Here is a 17,273-nt window from a genome sequence, read left to right as displayed (position 1 = left end):
TCATTTTCATGTACATTCTTTCATGTACACATTATATTAATAATTTATATGAGACTTTTTGAGCTGGCTAACATGGCTAGTCATGTTTTACTTTAAAATACTAGTGAAATTAACTTTAAAAAATCAACTACTACAACCTAATGTTACTTCCTTACTATTATCACTATCTTTTAAAAGTATGCTCTCAACCATCTGTGTTGGTGCCAGTCCCTTACGGTCAAAATTGCCTATTAGCAATGTTTTTGATAAAATTACAGGTTCCTACATAAAACTCGCAGGAGGATATTCTTAACATCTGTTACCTTTTTAAAAAGAGGTTAGCCTCTTCTGATAGTTGGCTGATAAGGCAGAGGAGTAGGCCTTAAAAGAGCACACACACATTGAAAATGCCACCTTACTCTTGAAACCAAAGAGGTACTCAGGATGCTTCCCTACCCACCTCCTCTGAAAAGATTAACCTTTCAGAGGTAGCACAGGATGGAACAGAAGTACCTGTTCAGGTTGGTTGGCATTGGAGAGTGGAGTGACCATCCAAATGACATTGAGGTTAATGAGGGCAGCGCTGGTAGTGAAAGTGCAGGGCAGGACTGCTGTCTGACCCCGGGCCACTTGGATACTCCCAGGGCTCTCTGACACTTCCAGGGATGCTGCAACACCTACAGAAGAAGGAACAGGGAGGTTATATTCTTGCCCTTTCCCGATAGTCCCAACTCCTTCAGGAAGGTTTGTGTGTTTTATGTTATCACATTATTATTGATCATGTGAACACACTGACATGATAGTCTTACTAAACAACTGCTGACCAGTCACTGAGTCAAAATAATAAAAATGGTTCATCCCTTTACCTCCTGGAAACTACAATAGAAAAACATTAGAAGCTCTTTACTTTCTTTTGGAAGATGCTATCTGATATGTGGCCAGATTCAAATACGACACAGATTAATTCAACTGATGGATTTTGATGAAAGATTAAAAATAAACTGAATTTTCGAACTGTTGTTACATAAGCACAGTGCAAAATTAAATGCTTACATATAAATCTAACAAATCATATAAATCTAACAAAATGTGTACAGCACCCATACACAGAAGAGTATACAATGCTAATAAAAGAAATCAGTAAGACTAAATATATGCAGAGATATGTAACGTTCATGAATTGGTAGTCAATCTTAAGATGCCAATTGTCCCTAAATTGATCTATAGATTCAGAGCTAGTCCAGTCAAAATCCCAGTAGTCATTTTGTAGATATTGACAAATTCTAAAACATACAGAAAGACAAAGAACTAGAATAGCCAAAAGATACTGAAAAACAAGAACAAAGATGAAGAATTCACACTACCTGATTTTAAAACTTGCTATATAGCTGTAGTAGAAGAGTATGGTACTAGCCTTTTAAGGATAGACATACAGATAAATGTCACAGGGTTGAGAGTATGGAAATAAATATTTGTATTTATGGTCAAATGCTTCTCAATAAAGGTACAAGACAACTACATGGGGCAAAAACAGTCTTTTTTTTTTTTTTTTTTTTTTAATTATACTTTAAGTTCTAGGGTACATGTGCATAACGTTTATATCATGTATAACTCCCCAATGCAATCCCTCCCTCCTCCTCCCTCCCCATGATAGGCCCCAGTGTGTGATGTTCCCCTTCCCGAGTCCAAGTGATCTCATTGTTCAGTTCCCACCTATGAGTGAGAACATGCAGTGTTTGGTTTCTCTTCTTGTGATAGTTTGCTAAGAATGATGGTTTCCAGCTGCATCCATGTCCCTACAAAGGACGCAAACTCATCCTTTTTTATGCCTGCATAGTATTCCATGGTGTATATGTGCCACATTTTCTTAATCCAGTCTGTCACAGATGGACATTTGGGTTGATTCCAAGTCTTTGCTATTGTGAATAGTGCCGCAATAAACATACGTGTGCATGTGTCTTTGTAGTAGAGTAATTGATAATCCTTTGGGTATATATCCAGTAGTGGGATGGCTGGGTCATATGGTACATCTAGTTCTAGATCCTTGAGGAATGGCCATACTGTTTTCCATAATGGTTGAACTAATTTACACTCCCACCAACAGTGTAAAAGTGTTCCTATTTCTCCACATCCTCTCCAACACCTGTTGTTTCCTGACTTCTTAATGATTGCCATTCTAACTGGTGTGAGATGGTATCTCGTTGTGGTTTTGATTTGCATCTCTCTGATGGCGAGTGATGATGAGCATTTTTTCATGTGTCTGTTGGCTGTATGGATGTCTTCTTTTGAGAAATGTCTGTTCATATCCTTTGCCCACTTTTTGATGGGGTTGTTTGTTTTTTTCTTGTATATTTGTTTGAGTTCTTTGTAGATTCTGGATATTAGCCCTTTGTCAGATGAGTAGGTTGCAAAAATGTTCTCCCATTCTGTAGGTTGCCTGTTCACTCTAATGGTAGTTTCTTTAGCTGTGCAAAAGCTCTTTAGTTTAATGAGATCCCATGTGTCAATTCTGGCTTTTGCTGCCGTTGCTTTTGGTGTTTTAGACATGAAGTCCTTGCCCATGCCTATGTCCTGAATGGTACTACCTAGATTTTCTTCTAGGTTTTTATGGTATTAGGTCTAACATTTAAGTCTCTAATCCATCTTGAATTAATTTTTGTATAAGGGGTAAGGAAAGGATCCAGTTTCAGCTTTCTACTTATGGCTAGCCAATTTTCCCAGCACCATTTATTAAATAGGGAATCCTTTCCCCATTTCTTGTTTCTCTCAGGTTTGTCAAAGATCAGATGGCTGTAGATGTGCGGTATTATTTCTGAGGACTCTGTTCTGTTCCATTGGTCTATATCTCTGTTGTGGTACCAGTACCATGCTGTTTTGGTTACTGTAGCCTTGTAGTATAGTTTGAAGTCAGGTAGCGTGACGCCTCCAGCTTTGTCCTTTTGACTTAGGATTGTCTTGGCAATGCGGGTCTTTTTTGGTTCCATATGAACTTTAAAGCAGTTTTTTCCAATTCTGTGAAGAAAGTCATTGGTAGCTTGATGGGGATGGCATTGAATCTATAAATAACCTTGGGCAGTATGGCCATTTTCACGATATTGATTCTTCCTATCCATGAGCATGGTATGTTCTTCCATTTGTTTGTGTCCTCTTTGATTTCACTGAGCAGTGGTTTGTAGTTCTCCTTGAAGAGGTCCTTGACATCCCTTGTAAGCTGGATTCCTAGGTATTTTATTCTCTTTGAAGCAATTGTGAATGGAAGTTCATTCCTGATTTGGCTCTCTGCTTGTCTGTTACTGGTGTATAAGAATGCTTGTGATTTTTGCACATTAATTTTGTATCCTGAGACTTTGCTGAAGTTGCTTATCAGCTTAAGGAGATTTTGGGCTGAGACGATGGGGTTTTCTAAATATACAATCATGTCATCTGCAAACAGGGACAATTTGACTTCTTCTTTTCCTAACTGGATACCCTTGATTTCTTTCTCTTGCCTGATTGCCCTAGCCAGAACTTCCAACACTATGTTGAATAGGAGTGGTGAGAGAGGGCATCCCTGTCTTGTGCCAGTTTTCAAAGGGAATTTTTCCAGTTTTTGCCCATTCAGTATGATATTAGCTGTGGGTTTGTCATAAATAGCTCTTATTATTTTGAGGTACGTTCCATCAATACCAAATTTATTGAGCGTTTTTAGCATAAGGGCTGTTGAATTTTGTCAAAAGCCTTTTCTGCATCTATTGAGATAATCATGTGGTTCTTGTCTTTGGTTCTGTTTATATGCTGGATTACATTTATTGATTTGCGAATGTTGAACCAGCCTTGCATCCCAGGGATGAAGCCCACTTGATCATGGTGGATAAGCTTTTTGATGTGCTGCTGAATCCGGTTTGCCAGTATTTTATTGAGAATTTTTGCATCGATGTTCACCAGGGATATTGGTCTAAAATTCTCTTTTTTTGTTGTGTCTCTGCCAGGCTTTGGTATCAGGATGATGTTGGCCTCATAAAATGAGTTAGGGAGGATTCCCTCTTTTTCTATTGATTGGAATAGTTTCAGAAGGAATGGTACCAGCTCCTCCTTGTACCTCTGGTAGAATTCAGCTGTGAATCCATCTGGTCCTGGACTTTTTTGGTGGGTAGGCTATTAATTGTTGCCTCAATTTCAGAGCCTGCTATTGGTCTATTCAGGGATTCAACTTCTTCCTGGTTTAGTCTTGGGAGAGTGTAAGTGTCCAGGAAATTATCCATTTCTTCTAGATTTTCTAGTTGATTTGCGTAGAGGCATTTATAGTATTCTCTGATGGTTGTTTGTATTTCTGTGGGGTCGGTGGTGATATCCCCTTTATCATTTTTTATTGCGTCTATTTGATTCCTCTCTCTTTTCTTCTTTATTAGTCTAGCAAGCGGTCTGTCAATTTTGTTGATCTTTTCAAAAAACCAACTCCTGGATTCATTGATTTTTTGGAGGGTTTTTTGTGTCTCTATCTCCTTCAGTTCTGCTCTGATCTTAGTTATTTCTTGCCTTCTGCTAGCTTTTGAATGCTCTTGCCTCTCTAGTACTTTTAATTGTGATGTTAGAGTGTCAATTTTAGATCTTTCCTGCTTTCTCTTGTGGGCATTTAGTGCTATAAATTTCCCTCTACACACTGCTTTAAATGTGTCCCAGAGATTCTGGTATGTTGTATCTTTGTTCTCATTGGTTTCAAAGAACATCTTTATTTCTGCTTTCATTTCGTTATGTACCCAGTAGTCATTCAGGAGCAGGTTGTTCAGTTTCCATGTAGTTGAGCGGTTTTGATTGAGTTTCTTAGTCCTGAGTTCTAGTTTGATTGCACTGTGATCTGAGAGACAGTTTGTTATAATTTCTGTTCTTGTACATTTGCTGAGGAGTGCTTTACTTCCAATTATGTGGTCAATTTTGGAATAAGTGCGATGTGGTGCTGAGAAGAATGTATATTCTGTTGATTTGGGGTGGAGAGTTCTATAGATGTCTATTAGGTCCGCTTGGTGCAGAGATGAGTTCAATTCCTGGATATCCTTGTTAACTTTCTGTCTCGTTGATCTGTCTAATGTTGACAGTGGAGTGTTGAAGTCTCCCATTATTATTGTATGGGAGTCTAAGTCTCTTTGTAGGTCTCTAAGGACTTGCTTTATGAATCTGGGTGCTCCTGTATTGGATGCATATATATTTAGGATAGTTAGCTCTTCCTGTTGAATTGATCCCTTTACCATGATGTAATGGCCTTCTTTGTCTCTTTTGATCTTTGATGGTTAAAGTCTGTTTTATCAGAGACTAGGATTGCAACCCCTGCTTTTTTTTGTTCTCCATTTGCTTGGTAGATCTTCCTCCATCCCTTTATTTTGAGCCTATGTATGTCTCTGCATGTGAGATGGGTCTCCTGAATACAGCAGACTGATGGGTCTTGACTCTTTATCCAGTTTGCCAGTCTGTGTCTTTTAATTGGAGCATTTAGTCCATTGGCATTTAAGGTTAATATTGTTATGTGTGAATTTGATCCTGTCATTATGATATTAACTGGTTATTTTGCTCGTTAGTTGATGCAGTTTCTTCCTAGCCTTGATGGTCTTTACATTTTGGCATGTTTTTGCAATGGCTGGTACCGGTTGTTCCTTTCCATATTTAGGCTTCCTTCAGGGTCTCTTGTAAGGCAGGCCTGGTGGTGACAAAATCTCTAAGCATTTGCTTATCTGTAAAGGATTTTATTTCTCCTTCACTGATGAAACTTAGTTTGGCTGGATATGAAATTCTGGGTTGAAAATTCTTTTCTTTAAGAACGTTGAATATTGGCCCCCACTCTCTTCTGGCTTGTAGAGTTTCTGCCGAGAGATCTGCTGTTAGTCTGATGGGCTTCCCTTTGTGGGTAACCCGACCTTTCTCTCTGGCTGCCCTTAAGATTTTTTCCTTCATTTCAACTTTGGTGAATCTGGCAATTATGTGTCTTGGAGTTGCTCTTCTGGAGGAGTATCTTTGTGGCGTTCTCTGTATTTCCTGAATTTGAATGTTGGCCTGCCCTACTAGGTTGGGGAAGTTCTCCTGGATGATATCCTGAAGAGTGTTTTCCAACTTGGTTCCATTTTCCCCTCACTTTCAGGCACCCCAATCAGACGTAGATTTGGTCTTTTTACGTAATCCCATACTTCTTGCAGGCTTTGTTCATTTCTTTTTCTTCTTTTTTCTTTTGGTTTCTCTTCTCGCTTCATTTCATTCATTTGATCCTCAATCGCTGATACTCTTTCTTCCAGTTGATCGAGTCGGTTACTGAAGCTTGTGCATTTGTCACGTATTTCTCGTGTCATGGTTTTCATCTCTGTCATTTCGTTTATGATCTTCTCTGCATTAATTAGTCTAGCTGTCAATTCTTCCACTCTTTTTTTTTTTTTTTTTTTTTTTTTTTTTTGAGGCGGAGTCTCGCTCTGTCGCCCGGCTGAGTGCAGTGGCCGGATCTCAGCTCACTGCAAGCTCCGCCTCCCGGTTTACGCCATTCTCCTGCCTCAGCCTCCCGAGTAGCTGGGACTACAGGCGCCCGCCACCTCGCCCGGCTAGTTTTTGTATTTTTAGTAGAGACGGGGTTTCACCGTGTTAGGCAGGATGGTCTTGATCTCCTGACCTCGTGATCCGCCCGTCTCGGCCTCCCAAAGTGCTGGGATTACAGGCTTGAGCCACCGCGCCCGGCCAATTCTTCCACTCTTTTTTCAAGATTTTTAGTTTCTTTGCGCTGGGTACGTAATTCCTCCTTTAGCTCTGAGAGGTTTGATGGACTGAAGCCTTCTTCTCTCATCTCGTCAAAGTCATTCTCTGACCAGCTTTGATCCGTTGCTGGCGATGGGCTGCGCTCCTTTGCAGGGGGAGATGCGCTCTTATTTTTTGAATTTCCAGCTTTTCTGCCCTGCTTCTTCCCCATCTTTGTGGTTTTATCTGTCTCTGGTCTTTGATGATGGTGACGTATTGATGGGGTTTTGGTATAGGTGACCTTCCTGTTTGATAGTTTTCCGTCTGACAGTCAGAAGGACTGTCTGTTGGTCTGTTGGAGATTGCTTGAGGTCCACTCCAGACCCTGTTTGCCTCAGGTGAAAATGCAGAAATCACCAGTCTTCTGTGTCGCTCGCGCTGGGAGTTGGAGACTGGAGCTGTTCTTATTCGGCCATCTTGCTCCGCCCCCTCAAAAACAGTCTTTTCAACAAATGGTGCTGGGATCATTTGATAGCAATATGCCAAAAATTAAATATTCTGAATACAGAATCAACAGAAAATGATCACAGACCTAAATAAAAATCAACAGAAAATGTTCATAAACCTAAATAATCATAACATACTAGTAGTCAGCAATTTCATTTACTAGGAATCTACTCAAGTAAAATGAAAAAGTATGTCCACACAAAGACTTGTCCATGAATATTCATGACAGCATTATTTATATCATGTCCTGAAAAGGAAATAATACAAATATCCATCAGCTGGTGAATGGACAAACAAAATGTGATATATCCATACAACAGAACACTGTTCAGAAACAAAACCCATCAAAGTACTGATACATCTTACAACACGCATGAGCCTCCCAAAACATATTTCTCAAGGAAGCCAGATGCAAAACACTATATATGATTTCACACATATAAAATGTCTAGAAAAGGCAAATCTATAGAGACAGAAAATAGATTAGTACCACCCGGGGATACAAAGGATGGCAAAGGGACTTGTAAATAGACTTAATGGGACTTTTTAGTGATGGAAAACTAAAACTAGGTTTGTGTGATGGTTGCACAACTCTGCAAGTTTAAAAGTCACTGAATTTTTCTTTTTCTTTTTTTTTTTTTTGAGACAGAGTCTCACTCTGTTGCCCAGGCTGGAGTGCAGTGGCACTATCTCGGCTCACTGCAAGCTCTGCCTTCCAGGTTCATGCCATTCTCCTGCCTCAGCCCCCCGAGTAGCTGGGACTACTCGCCCGCCACCATGCCCGGCTAATTTTTTTGTATTTTTAGTAGAGACGGGGTTTCACCATGTTAGCCAGGATGGTCTCAAGCTCCTGACCTTGTGATCCGGCTGCCTTGGCCTCCCAAAGTGCTGGGATTACAGGCGTGAGCCGCCGCACCCGGCCAAAAGTCACTGAATTTTGTATTTCAAAGGAGTAATTTTATGGAATATAAATTGTATGTCAATAACACTTAAAATTCTAAAAAAGAAAACTGATTCACCAGAGCCAACTCATGGGAAATCAAAATAACTGTTATCTCTTCTGCAAAGCCTCCTCCCTGGGATGATGAAACAGTATGGAAATAACAGTAGATCAAAATAGGCCATGGAGACCCTACAAAGAAGTTATTTTAGATCATGAAAAACACATTAAGTCTATGACAGTATCTCAAACTGTTTTACTTTGAAGTGATAGCATCTCAATTCTCCCAAAAAAGTAACAGAATAACACACAGTTATGATTACAATTAGTTTAAAAAATAAACATACATAACACCTTCCCTCTATAGAACTTCATGTTCTTCACATAGAGTCTGACGATGTTCTTAGGAGTTAAATTTGCAAAATAAAATGTTTCATAAACTGTCTGTGATAGAATATAAAGATATTCTGTGATATATATAAGTCTATAGAAGAAGAATGTAAAGAAGTCTGTGATAAACTACAAAGTTGATGACATCAGGAAAAGTTTCTAAGATAAATAACATTAGGGGAAGCCTCTAAATTTTTAAAAAGAAATTGAAAGAACCTCAGGAATTAGTGATCCTAATTCCTGAGGGAAGGTTACTTGATCATGAAGCAGGTAATGAATAGAATGAGCTACCTCATAAGGTAGAAGTGGGTGAGAAAATGTATTTGTTATAATGATATGATAAATTCACAATAAATGCTGATAGAGATGTTTTTAAGAATGAGTGTGGAAGTCAACGAGTGCCAGAACCTCCATCACTGCATTCTTCAGACAATACTCCAACGAAGGAGTAAAGGAAATATGATCCCACCTTAAACTATATGGGATTGTAAGTACCTTCCACCAGCAATTCACTAATTTCAAGTTTAACTCAAATAATCTTTGATACAAATTTTTAAAAATAACCAATATGAACTAAGAATGAAAGAGAAAGCAACCACAATAGGGTGAGCAGAGGACAAGGAGCTGTGCGGGACAGGGCTAGGAGCCAGGGAAGCCACAGGACTGCTGGCACAGAGCAAGCCTCTGGGGCAGCTGAAGTTGTGAAAGGCCAACTTCACTTACTTCACGTTTTTACATAAGGTCAATCCTAAAATCTCACATTCTGAAATAGTTGAAGAAATATTCTAGATGAGCTGCTTTCAGAACTGCAAAGGTGTAGGCTTGAAGCTGTACAGATCGGGTTTGAAATGTGGTACTTTCACCTATTTAGCTGCATGGCCCCAAACAAGTAACTTAATCTCTGAGTCAGTTGCTTCATCTGTAAGACAGAGCTAAATATTATCATCACATCATCCAAGGAGTATGATGAGGGCAGTACCAGATGCTGAGAATGACTACCACCACCACTACTATTTCTAGCTAATAATTTTAGGTCACACTGACTACACCAAGTCCACATTAAGCTCTCTCTCTATATAACATGTATTATATATATACATATATGCAAACTCATTTAATCCTATAAGGTACTTACTGACATTATATTCATTTTACAGTAGAAAAACAGAGAATTAAAAATACAGCTCAAGGTGGCACAGTCACAAAGCTAGGAAGTGGAGGTCTGGCTTCCAACCCAGGCAGTTAGTCTGTAAGAAACACACGCTACTACACGTAACTCACCACACAGAAATCATTCCATATGTGTTTGTTGTTATTATGATCACTCCAACATTATATGAGGAAATATTTAAAACTAGAATGGACTTTCACATAAAGGCATTAGAAACTCCTTCTACTTCCTGCTTCTCAATCTGCAAATCAGTGTCAGTCAGCCTCACCCTCATCTCCCTCTCTCCTGTCAGATTAGAGGAGTTTATCTAAGACCAACCCTGTATGTGAGCTTTAAATACCATCTGCTTGGCTCCCTAGTGACCTTGTCATAGACTGCCCCCTCCCGTAACTTCAACCCCCTTCTCTGCGCTGGAGACTTCCTGATAGCATTTAAACATCCTCAAGAATTTAAACCGAAAACAAAATTCCTACCTCCCTACACCTCACAGTCCTCACCAGGGAGGTCCTAGCTCTCTGATACTTCATGTCAATCTTTTTGAAAGCACTGTCTATACTCTCTCCACAGAATCTATTCCTACTCCATAGTCTTCAATCTACTTCTGCCCCAATCACTTCTTAAAAACAATTTTCCCTAGGCTTCCCAGAGACCTCCTTGTGGCTGTACGACACTTGTCATCATTCCTGGACTCTTGTAAACATCTGACAGAGAGGACCCTCCCCTCCTCCTTAAAACACACCTTTCCCTTAGCTTCAGTGATGTTAATATAATTCACTTCTGGTTTTCCTCCCAACTCTCTGGACACTTCTCACTTTCTCTTGCTGTTTTACCCTTTTCCACATGGTTACTAAATGTTGGTATTTCTGAAAGTGCTGACTTGATGCCTTATTCTAAACTATCTCCCTATAGAACTTAATTTACCATCATGAATTCAATTCTCATGTAATTTACCATCATGAATTCAATTCTCATGTAAATGCTAATGGCTCTCAAATTCATATCTCTAATCAAAATCTCTCCTGTTATATTCAATTGCCTCCTAGACTTCATCATGTCGCTACCTCAAAGGCACCTCAAAAGTCAGCGTGTCCAAGATCAAACTATTCCTTTGCATGCTCACCTCCCAAATATATTCTGGCTCCTTCCTGATGCTCCCTGTGATTGTGAATGGCTCAAACAGGGCCAAGCTGGGCAAGCCAGACATTTAGAAATCTGCAAGTCAACTCTGTCATCATCTCCCAAACCTAATCCATGATCAAATCTGGCACATTTTACTAACTAAATTTCTCTTGACTCCTGGAATCTGGGTCTTTACTCTGTTTTCTGTCTTTCCTCTGTCTGGTTTGCTTTGTTCCAAACCTCAACTTCTTTACTTAGTAACCTACTCATAAACCCTGGCTTCTTAGTAACCTACTCATCATTTACAATAGCTCAAGTGATACCTTCTCACAAGAAAAGCCCTGACCTCTCAGTCTAGGTCAGAGTCTCATGAAGTAGTGTCAGAACACCACCAAGCTTTTAATCATACCTGGCGATTATTTAACAAATCCTCATCAGTATACTGTATGGTCTAAGAAAGCACACCACAGGAACTCAATAAATACATGTTGCTAAATTGATCTAATCCAATTCCTTCAATTTCCACATGAAAATATCAGGGTGTTATATATACCGAGATACACACACACACACACGTATATACATATATACACATATACATATGTATGTGCATATATACGTATATATATGTGTGTATATGTTTGTGTGTATATATATACAGTGTGTATATATCAGATGCCAAAGAGAGTTTTAAGACAAACTGCCCTCAAGAATTTGCACAAAGAAGATAGCTGAAAATTGGTTACATAACTTTGAGGACTACACAAAGGGAATAAATGAGTCAAGGGTGAAAGTCTGTAAAGAGGCTTTGTGGAGAGAACTTCTAAATTAGAGCTATGGTACACTATAAGACTCACTCACCCTATTCCCACCTTGTAGGTGAACACACATGAAAGCTGGTGCAGGGTCATCTCAGGTCCTAACAAGAGGGCTCGCTGATGGGACCTCAGTAGAGGAAAGTTGAAGTCGGATATCTGGACTCCTAGAGGGTATCTCACTGGCAATCAGGGAACCATACTTATAATTCTGTATATAAATTAAGATTTTCTTGTTTTGTTTCATTTTTTAAATTTAAAGTGATCAGAAAAGTTGTATAACCTGCTTTAGTTCTCATGTAGGGAAAGAACTGACTCATGAATGAATGTAAAGGTATGCAGAAGACAACATTAAGTTACTCTGTGAATGTGTTTCATGGTTCCTCTTTAGTATATTGATAGAACTATGTGTAATAAAAAGTTTCTTAAGAACTATGTGTAATAAAAAGTTTCTTAGAGTAAGAATGAGGGAAATGGGTGTTTTATTTTGCATTTTTCATGCTTTTTTTCTATCCTATTAAAAAAACAAAAAAACCCTATTTCCTTTTAAAGTATATTTCCATGTTTGAAATTCTAGGCAAGAATTTAAACTTGAATGCTAAATATTAGATTAAAAATCCACTTAGGCTGGGTGCAGTGGCTCACGCCTGTAATCCCAGCATTTTGGGAGGCTGAGGTGGGCAGATTACTTGAGGACAGGAGTTCGAGATCAGCCTGGCCAACATGGTGAAACTCTGTCTCTACCAAAAATACAAAAATTAGCCAGGCATAGTGGTGGGCACCTGTAGTACCAGCTACATGGGAGACTGAGGCAGGAGAGTCTCTTTAACCTGGGAGGGGAAGTGGAGGTTGCAGTGAGCCAAGATTGCACCACTGCACTCCAAACTGGGCAACAGAGTGAGATTCCATCTCAAAAAAATAAATAAATAAATAAAAACACTTAAAACATCTTACAATTTGCAATATTTAAACGTAAAATGCATACTTTAAGAGCCAAAGTGACAGCATTTTGCACTTGAATCTTTTCTTTGTATTTCACCCAAGAAAAAATGAGTCAACTCATGAATTCTGAATGACTCTCAGCAATTACATAAAAAAGACATAAAGTGCATGGTCATATTTCCTCTGAGGAGTTAAAGTCATAAATACAGTTGTCTATAATCCTTATTTATACTCCTGTTTCCCAAGATTTAAAGCAGAAAGGCATTCACATTATCTCAAACCTCTTGGTACATGTTAGAGGAAATGAAGCTGGCAACAAAGAATCTTTAAAAATCCTAGGAGGTACGATCCATACTACACAGCCAAGAGAACAATGGACATTTTACAGTTATCTGCCTACTGCTAGAGTCAAATGACATGAAATCTCCCCTGCAAACGCATCAGAGATAGAACGTCGGAAATTCACAACGGGGACTGGCCCAAGTAATCCAATGGAGATTTCACAATAGTGTTCTCTGATGACTATGGAGCAAGGGCTCATGTTTCATGATCAGCCCAACTGCCAGAACATTTCCCTCTGGGAATATAATCAACAAAGCATCAAAAAGACCTTACGGCACTTTGGGAGATCTATGTTATCCTTCTGCCTAAAATGTTAGTATCAGTGGTCACAAAATGCTTATTGGTTTATATCATCCCATACGATCTCACAAGCATTTCCTATATAAAGACATGTAAGACATGTAATACAAATTTACTTAACCTACCAAATTAAGTTTTACAGTTTATCAGACTGACATGAATTCAAAAAGCAAAAATTCTACACTATCCTCATTTTCTGAAGGAAACTAAGGAATACCACAATTCTCTAGCATTGTAGTAGTTTTTTAAACAAATCATTCTCCCTTCATATTTTAACCAAATTTTAATTAGATGAAATAATCTACCTTTATACTTACCATATACTCTTTCTTTTTACAAACTGTCATCTCAACTAAAAACAATGTTTGCATTAGCTGAAATTCACTTATATTTTGGCTATTTACTCAGTGCTAAGTGAAACGAAGAGTAATAGCTCACTAACTTATCAATATAGATGGCTCTATTACATATTGGTCATCTACATTAATCAATTTACAGGATCACTGCCAAGTTTCTACTTCATTTTATGTCATATCACACAATATATTTTATGGTTGGTATACGATGGCAAGCTACCATAAAATTATATATCTTCATTTTCTGGCTGAAGCATTAAACATTCATTACACAGTCTATGTAACATGTAATAGTCTGGCTATAATATGTAATTGTATTCTATTTCTGTGCTACTACAGTTTCCCTTTAGATATAATTTCAGTGCTTTCTAATTGACTTCTCCCCTTCAACCACAAACATTGCTTAGGGACCATCCCAAGGGCAAAGAGCATGCCTTATACTGAACTAATTAATGCACGCTCTCTAGATTATCACTCCTCTTTGTCACTTTCCAAAAGATCTCTCTCTATATATATATGTGTGTGTGTATGTGTGTACATATGTATATATGTGTGTATATATATATATGCATGTGTATACATGCTTACTTGATTCCTACATGTCATGGCATATATATTACATGGGCAGCATTAATTCAGCAGTATCTCCTAAAACTTGGTGTGAACTTTATCAGAATTCTCTTCAGCAAGTTTCCTATTATTATCACTTCCTCCTGATTTCGTATCTGGCTATTAGTTTACGTATTCTACTCCACTTAGGAATCCCCTTTTGAGGGGCAGTTAGTAACACCAGGCCTGCATTTCACATGGCAATTGATTAGTGCAGCCCCTTTAGACAAAACAGGAGCTTTCCACACTGCCAGGATCCCCACCCACTTCCTGTTATTCCACGATATAATCCACTTTACTCCATCATGTTACCTGTCTGACTCCTGTGGGCATTTATGTTTGCAACCTCTTATTTAAAACTAAGCAAGTAATGTGATTACAATTAGCTATAAAGAATCAAGGCACAAAAGCAGAACCAGGTTTTGCAGTGTTATGATGGACATGCTACTATGATTGCTACCACACTCAAAACTGACTTCAGGGAGGACAAAGAAGCAATTCCTTGAACATGAGTCGCTATGGTTTATGACATAGGATCTTATTTACATCCTGGCTACAAGTGATTGTACCAGGAATCAGCAACTCACCAAGGAGAGGCTGGACAGCTAATTATGAGGTAACTATTATAAGATCATATAGTTTGAGAAAGCAAAGAGTTTGGGAAAGCAGTAGCATGTGAAGACAGAAGAGTCAAGTAACTAAAACAGGCATAAAGAGGGATATTACATAATGATAAAAGGGCAGTCTGATTCATCAAGAACATAACAGTGCTGTGTATGCACCTCACAACAGAGTTTCAAAGTACAAGAAGCAAACACTGACAGAACTAAAAGGACAAAAAGTGAAAAACCTGCAATTATGGTGATTGCAACAAGTCTCAGTCATTAACTTATAGAACAGATAAAAACAGTAAAAACACAGAAGACCTGAACAACGAACATAACATAAATGAAAACTTTAGGATGTTCTACCTAACATCATAGAATATACATTATTTTAAAGTAGACATGGAACATTCATCAAGGCAGAACATATTCTGGACTATAAAATGAACTTTAGAAATTTTTAAATAATTAAAGTTATATAAAGAATATGAGTTAAACTAAACCCAATTAACAGGAAGAAATCTAGAAAACCATCATGTATTTTTTTTTTTTAAATCACTTCGGGCTGGGTGCGGTGGTTCATGCCTGTAATCTCAGAACTTTGGGATGACAAGGCAGGTGGATCACCTGAGGTTAAGGGTTCAAGACCAGCCTGGCCAACATGGCAAAACCCCATCTCCACTAAAAATACAAAAATTAGCCAGGCGTGGTGGCATATGCCTGTAGTCCCAGCTACTTGGGAGGCTGAGGCAGGAGAACTGCTTGAACCCAGGAGGCAAAGGTTGCAGCGAGCCAAGATCGTGCCACTGCACTCCAGCCTGGGTGGCAGAGCAAGACTCCGTCTCAAAAAAAAAAAAAATCACTTATAAATAATTCACAGGTCAAAGAAGAAATCACAAGGAAGACTAGGAAATATTTTTAATTATGTGAATATGGAAACACAACATACCAAAATTTGTGGGGAGGCAACCAAAGCATTACTTAGAGAAAAGTAATAGCAGCATCTAAATGTGCATATTAGAAAAGAAGAAAGGTTTATAATCAATGACCTAAGTTTCCACCTTAAGAAACTTTTTAAAAAAGTAATATAAATTAAATCAAATGCAGGCATACAGAAGCAAAGTATCAAGACAGAGTAGAATTCAATAAAGACAGAAAAACAACAAGGTAAATCAAATCAAAGTTTAGTTATCTGAGGTCAATAAAATTTACAAATCTCTAACCAGACTGACAAGGAATAAAGAGAAAAGTCACAAACTATCAATATCAGATATGAAAGAAAAGACATAATTACAGATCCTACAGACATTAAAAAAAGAACAAAGAGATATTATCAGTACCAGTAATTCAAACAGCTAACAAATTTAATGGTAAAAGATTTTCCTCCGACAGTAAGGAACAAGGAGAGATGTCTGCTCTTCCACTTCTATTTAACATGCAGATTGTAGTCACTGCAATAAGGCAAGAATAAGAATTAAAAGACATATAGATTGAAAATTTTAAAGTAAAATTGTATTTATTTGCAGATAACACATCTGCATTAGAAATTCTTACAAGTCTACAAAACAACAACTAATCCTAATAAATGAGTTTAGCAAGGTTCAGAAATCAAGGCCAATATACAAACAGCAACTATTTTTCTATACAGTACCAACGAATATTTGGAAATTAAAATTTGAAAATGATACCACTTACAATAGCATCCAAAACATGAAATAGTTAGGGATAACTTTAAGAAAATATCTGTAAGATCTGTGCAATGAAAATTACAAAATTTTTCTGAGAGAAATTTAAAGACTTTACTGCATGGAGAGACAAACTGTGACCATTAGTCAAAAGATTCAATACTGTTAAGAGGTCAAGTCAACCCAAATTTATCTTTAGATTTAATAGCATCCAAATCAAATTTTCAGCGAGCTGTTTTGTATAAGTAGACAAATTACTCCTGAAATGTATGTACAAAAGTGAATATTAGAATAGTCAAATTTTCAAAAAGAAAATAAGTTATAAAGTAATATAGATAAAGTAGCATTGGCATAAGGACATATAGAGAGTCCAAAAATGGATTCATATATAAATGGGCAATTGATTTCCAACAAAGGTGTCAAAGCCATTCAGTGGGAAGAGTTTACTCTTTTTGAAAAAAAATACTTTATATAAAAACTAATTCAAACTAGATACAAAATTTAAACACATCAATAAAAACTGTAAAACTTCTGGAAGAAAATACAGGAGAAATTCTCTATGACTCTGAGTTAGAAAAAGCCTTCTGGAATAGGATACAAAATGCATTAACTACTTAAAAATTGAGAAGACCTCATCAAAATTAACAGTTTCTTGTCTTCAAAAGACACTATTAAGAAAATAAAAATACAAGCCATAGTTTGGGAAAAAATATTTTCAAGACACAAGTTCTTATATTTATAATACCTAAAAACTCTTAAAGTTCAACAAAACAGTTCAATTTTTTAAATGCACAAAAGATTTGAACAGACACTTCACTATAGATAGAAA

The 17,273-nt window shown here is 37.7% G+C and overlaps 1 protein-coding gene across 6 annotated transcripts in view; it reads right to left on the bottom strand.

Moving 5' to 3' along the window:
• The window catches only part of IGSF11 (immunoglobulin superfamily member 11), a 227,645-nt gene that overhangs the window by 23,007 nt on the left and 187,365 nt on the right, over positions 1-17,273 (bottom strand). For all 6 annotated transcript variants that reach the window (XM_033211179.1, XM_033211177.1, XM_033211174.1 and 3 more), the window contains one exon: positions 493-656. In XM_033211179.1, the coding sequence (XP_033067070.1) occupies positions 493-531 (39 nt within the window). In that variant the 5' untranslated portion in view covers positions 532-656. The remainder of the gene's footprint in view (positions 1-492; positions 657-17,273) is intronic.

This window comes from Trachypithecus francoisi, unplaced genomic scaffold (genome assembly GCF_009764315.1).
Source record: "Trachypithecus francoisi isolate TF-2019V2 unplaced genomic scaffold, Tfra_2.0 Lachesis_group0, whole genome shotgun sequence".
NCBI lineage: Eukaryota > Metazoa > Chordata > Mammalia > Primates > Cercopithecidae > Trachypithecus > Trachypithecus francoisi.
This window is presented reverse-complemented; position numbering and strand designations above follow the sequence as displayed.